General features: G+C 43.8%; 1 protein-coding gene across 1 annotated transcript in view; it reads right to left on the bottom strand.

The window, feature by feature from the left end:
- Positions 1-76: 76 nt before the first annotated feature.
- LOC108626798 (hemicentin-1) overlaps positions 77-5,854 on the bottom strand; it is a 177,090-nt gene continuing 171,312 nt past the window's right edge. Inside the window, exons 9-14 of the mRNA XM_018027679.2 lie at positions 5,021-5,180; positions 4,374-4,667; positions 1,819-2,127; positions 1,350-1,676; positions 968-1,158; positions 77-761 (exon numbers count right to left, since the gene is read on the bottom strand). Coding sequence (XP_017883168.1) covers positions 492-761; positions 968-1,158; positions 1,350-1,676; positions 1,819-2,127; positions 4,374-4,667; positions 5,021-5,180 — 1,551 coding nt within the window. The 3' untranslated portion in view covers positions 77-491. The remainder of the gene's footprint in view (positions 762-967; positions 1,159-1,349; positions 1,677-1,818; positions 2,128-4,373; positions 4,668-5,020; positions 5,181-5,854) is intronic.

The raw sequence follows: 5,854 nt of genomic DNA on the forward strand, positions 1-5,854 counted from the left end.
ATATTTCCTTCTATACTTTTTAGCACGTAGCTATTTATTATTGGCATTATTCTTCCGACGTCTGATTTTTTTTAATTATAGGAAATGCGTCTTTCTAAGGTACATAAACTTTTGGGATTGACTGTATAGCCAATACATCCTTAAGCACTCTGTCAGAATTGTCAATTTGTTTCCGAGAAAACAAGATTGGAAAAAAAGAGGATCGATTCTTCAAATCGAGAAAAGTTCTATTCACTGAGAATAATAATTATGATGACGAAATATACCGCGATAAAGAAGGGTTGAAATTCCTATTGGGAATCACTTGGATTCACTGCTGTTGCAAGACGAAGAATACATTTCGAAAAAGCAACTTTTTATTATCCATCCGTACATTCCGACGATGCATCACGGCGTGCAGCTTAGCACAACAGTGTCACTGATAACGCGTCTCGAGAAATGAACGTCGATGCCTTTGTTCACACGTGGCTGGTCTGCGAGCGACAAAAGTGTCACACGGAGCTCTCCCTTTTGGCCATCACGATTGGCGTGCTCATTTTTCCGTCTTTCTGCGATTGGATGCAGCACTGCGCCGGCATTCTCGTCTCCGCGTCCTTGGTCAGCAGCGTGCCGCTTGGGCAAGTCCTGCTGACGACGCCGAGACTGGTGTAGAGCATCGGGCTCATCGTCATCGACATTGATTGAACGCTCTGACTCGGCCAGTGTTGCCTCGGCAGAGTGCAAACGCCGCTCTGGTAGTCCTCGCCCACCATCGGCTGAAACTGAAATTCATCGACGAAACGTGATTGATACCTTTGAACGTCTTCATTGAGAACGCGTAGCCACGGTTTAACTTTGAAAAGCTGTGAAAAAGCGTTTTCGAAAGGGAAACTATTTGGATATTTGGTTAAAATGCTCGGCAACTTGGATTCAGCGACGAACGCGTACGTAATGTCGGATAATCGATGGGTCCACAAATTGAACTTACGCTTTTATGTTTCGTCGCCAGATTCGAGAACTCGTGCAACGGCATACCGTTGCGAATGGTGCAATAACCGACGTAACTGCCGTGACCGCTGACGGAAGTGACCGTCGAGTGTTCGAGCAAACTTCTCGACGGCGATGTTTCGATCGTCGAAACTAGCCGCCGCTTCCTCAGGTACTCGGACGGCTCGTCCCCTGCGCGCGTAAACAATTCTCGTGTCGGATTATAAAAATTATTCGAAAGTTTATTGGGAAGAAACGGCGAGGTTTTTCGTTGAAGGAATTCGGAAACTTCAGTTCGAAAGTGATCGTTCTATAAATCTGCACAAATATCCCGGGCTTACTAAAAGAAATTGATTCGTTCAATAAAAGAGGGGCATGCGAACCGGTGATTTGCTGAGGTATGATATCCGGGTTCTTCTCGTCGTTTTCGCTTATGTCACCGCTGCTCTCTAACTTCCTGAACGGGCTGCTCGGATGTTTTTCATCCGTGAGCAAACTGCCTCCCTCGCGGAACCTCAGTTCCCGCTGGATCGGGGCTGGTTTCGTTTGTTTACCGTGATCCTCCATTTGCGACTTGCTCTGCTCGTCCACCTGCGTGTGCTGAATTCTGAGCACGATCATCACTATCACCGCGACGATGATCAACGCGGCCATCACGCCGATCATTACGCTCACCATCGGCATCAGTCTCGTGTTCTGCATCGGTCTCTCTAGAATTAGGCAGACACATACTACTGTATTTTTATCCCTGATGTTTGCGCGCAAAAGATGCACCATTTACAACATTGCATAATCGAAATTACTAATTTTAAAGAATGAAGAATTATTTTTTACATTGACATTCACTCGTACCTGACTCGGACGTTAATTGTTTTTCAGGCAGCCTCAGGGTACCAGCTTGCACCACCATCGGCTCGCTACGGCCCTTATCGTTATACGCGTAGACGATGGCTTGATAAAGGGCACCCGAGTCCAAGTTAGTGACGGTGAAACGCGGCACCGGCGACGATTGATTAGAACGTAGTTCCTGGCTGTTGCTCTCCCGCACCTCGATAAGAAACGACTGCGGCAGACCGCCGTTGAAACCCTCCGCACACCTTAACGAAAACGAGTTCGTCGACGTGTTCGAGGTGGTGCAGTTGTGGACCATGTCCGGTCGACCTGACGACAGATGCACGGGTAAGTAACGTAACTTTTTACTCTACCACATAATTCGTGAACGTTTACTCTCTGCTACTGACCATCGCGAGAGTGATTTTATAAATAGAGTAGTATAATATTAAGCGAGTAGTATTTCCTTCACTAAAAATGAATAAATATCCTTTCGCGCTCATGTATCAGTTCGAATAGACGCGGAGGGTCAAAGGGCGAAATTCACTTTAGCTCGGTCTATTGATATAATAGGAAGCTACTGCATTAAGGATGCATAATATCGGTAAATGGAGCGAAGCAATACAGTGTGCTTTAATGGAAGGTAATTAAAAAATATAGAAAAAAAAAGGAAGCAGAGAGTAGATCGGTTCGTGTAGCCGTAGTAAAGAATAATTGCGTTGCGATATTCGATTAACAAAGAGTGCTGCAGCACTTTACGTTTCGTCTGCAACTAGGAACGCGTTTTCTTTATGGGTACGTAAACAAGAAGCGAGGGAGACTCCGCTTTAAACTTATTTACCGCCGCTTTCGGCCATCGTTCTTTGTTTTACAGTTCTTTTAAAATTCACGAGTATTGTAAACGTTTTCCCAAGCCGGCGGCGCATTGCGAAAACATTGCCCGATAACTTTCTTGTAAACAGATAAAATATGTTGTGGAGTTATTCTTATCTCGCGGATCATTTGGCCAACTTCTTTAACAGCATCTCAAGACTTCATTTTAAGTTTATCGTTGATGCAGTGGTGCCCAACGTTTGTATAATTATCATATTGTTACGACTTGCGAGTTTGAGCAGTTTTTATACCCATAAGGAATATCGCGTAAAATATAATAAAAGTTAGCGTCAAAACGAATAACTAGTATTCGTAGTTGGCAGAAAAATGACTTTTTATTCGGTTTCTATTTACAAACAGCATCGATCCTCATTTATTGAAAAGTGTTCTCTCCAGTGTTTCTTTGAATTTAACTTTCGAATAAAAGAGAAGCGCGAAAAGCACGCCGCTGACGGTCAGAAGATGGGGCGAGAATTTGCGCGCCCGTATAAACCAGGCGACAAACGGTTCTCGGTTGTTTTGGTGATTTACAGTTGTAATGAATGTTCGAATGCCTTTTTTCTCGTTCAACACCGCGTTTTTTCAACGTCGCGTACGAATGACCATTCTTTTTTGTCAGGCAACAATTGGATCGGTTCGGTAGATCGATGGGTTTGTGTCCGTCATGGAAAAAAGGGTGCATCGATGCACAAGTTCATGCGCGTATGCATACCATACACACGCGGATGTGATAACGAACTTCCGTTTTAATCCCCAAACTCCTCGATACGGGATTGTCGCTTTTGAAAAGTCAGCACGACTCTATTTCTCCTGCGTAATTACCATCAACGGCAAACGTTTCATTTTCACTCTCTCCCCGTCGCCTATTTCCAATCCGATTTTCACCTAGACAATGTATTTTCTGAAAAGCGTCTAGTTTTTCGGAACCAACTTTGATATTCGGCTTTTATTAATGGTCCGTCGAAAGATCCGGTGTAGGGGAGACTAGAGACTGAATTTATGGCAGTTATCAGCCAGGGAGCAGTGGAACGACTGGCCCGACAAGTGGAATCGGACGCTATCTCGTCAGACGAATAGGCCGGCGCAGTAGTATCTGATCAGGCGAGTAGTTCAAGACAGTATCATATCGGGCCTGTGAAACAGGACCATGCATGGTCGGCCAAGTAGAATGGGACAGGCTAAGCCAGGCGTAATATTTTAAGTTAAGCAATTTGCATTTCTCGACGCGTCTCGCGGCACGGCTGGTGTTCACGGGTAACCAAGTTAACGCGTTATCTACGTGTCACGAGATTCTAGTTTATACGATAATGAACTCGACGACGCTATACCACTTGTGTGGATATTTATGCGTTATTGTTTGGAACAATTATTGATTACTCAAATCGAAGTAATAAGGTAAATGTGTTAATTTTTATTCACGTCACAATTTCTACTCACTGGCGTATTTTTCACTAATTTCGTATATCATCGTAAAATTACAGAAAAATGAGGTGGTGAGTAGCAGGTGTGACATTTACGGTATTGGTAGCAGTCAGTTGTTGAGTTTATTAGTAATCGACGAGTAATCATGATTAATATTATTTGGAATTTCGCGAAAAAAACGAGTGAACAGAATCACGCACGCATCACACGTTACACGAATATCGAGTATCACGGTTCGAGAGGAATTCCCGTGATCGAGTTACTACACAAAGATACCTCACCGGCCGGTATGATGTGATAGACGCAGGGCACTTGTTGATGTCCAATTCGATTGGTGGCCCAGCAGAGCAACGTGCCGTAATCCAATTCGGTCATGGGGGTGTACGAAACGATCGAGGATGTGCCGGCCCTGGCGATATGACCTGCGGCTACGTCGATACTCTCGGCGGAATTGTTGAAGGTCCATCGGAATTGCACCTCCGGCGGATTCGCGTCCACTTGGCAGGATATGTTTGCCTTTTCTTGTTTCGCCACCCCGTGAACCTTGGTCTGATTCGGTTTGCAGGTCGGCGCGACTGGAATTTACGGTTTAAATCTTTTTTCGATTCTCATTCTATACGTGCTCGATTCGAGGACTGTTATCGAATTCAGGTTTAACAAAAATTGAATTTGGGCCACTATCAAATGGATATATCATATTTAGACTTTTGTCCAAGTAATCGATTCGCTTTAAACGAGATTTTATTCAACGATCAAAAGACGTTTTTATTGTCATATCTTAACGACGTGTTTTACTGCTAATAGAAACGTCTTAATTTGTCGGGGAACTATTATATCTCTGGCTATTCCGCGTAATTGTCCGCTTGAGCACAGGGATTTTGCCCCCGTGTGAAGCGTCTGATCATTTATTTAGGACGGCGACACGTACACATTACGTTCAAATAAAACGGAGAGCTCTCCCCGTCTCCCTCCATGTTGTATCCGACGCAAGTATAATTGCCTGCGCTTTTACGGTCGACGCCCTGGAGCACCAGGCTCTGATTACTGATTATTATACCCTGTGTGATGTTGTGGTGAAGCGTCTTTCCCTGTAACAAAAATTGTCCGATGCTGAACGTGAAAACGTTTGCCTCTCTTCATCAATTTCCTACTTTCTCCTTTCGCTCAGATGACAGAGGATATTGGAATTAATCTGCAAGATACGTTTCCATATGGGATCGGTATTATTACGGAACTTGTTTCGGTTTAAAAAGTCTCGTTTTTCTACTAATAGAGTGGCGGTTTCAACTCGCGTGCAAAGGCAACGGGAAGCTCCGTAACGGTAAGCGGAAACTTTTTGGAATCCGGTACAAGCCGTGGAACGGCGAGTTACTTTTGAAAGTTTTTGATCCTCGGAAAACAAGCTTTGTTTAAATTAGTTCGCCGAGATGAAAAGCAACGCGGGGCCGTTCTACGAGTAATCACGGAAAAAGAGTAACAAACCGTCTAGACGCGCGAGAAACGCGAACTTGAAACTTACTATGCGAAAAGTATTCATGGCAGTATTACGGTCGACATAATAACTATCTTGAATAGTTTTGTCCGAGACTTGAAATTCGTGATAGTAACAGATAAGCTTAAATACCAGTATTGAATACGCTTCTGTTCATGAGTCTCAAAATACATCAAAGTGCTTATTATCTACCAAAAGATTTAAGGATGTATTGGCTATACAGTCAATCCCAAAAGTTTATGTACCTTAGAAAAACGCATTTCCTATAAT

Source organism: Ceratina calcarata, unplaced genomic scaffold (genome assembly GCF_001652005.2).
Source record: "Ceratina calcarata isolate Rehan_Ccalc_2016 unplaced genomic scaffold, ASM165200v1 scaffold428.2, whole genome shotgun sequence".
NCBI classification, from domain to species: domain Eukaryota; kingdom Metazoa; phylum Arthropoda; class Insecta; order Hymenoptera; family Apidae; genus Ceratina; species Ceratina calcarata.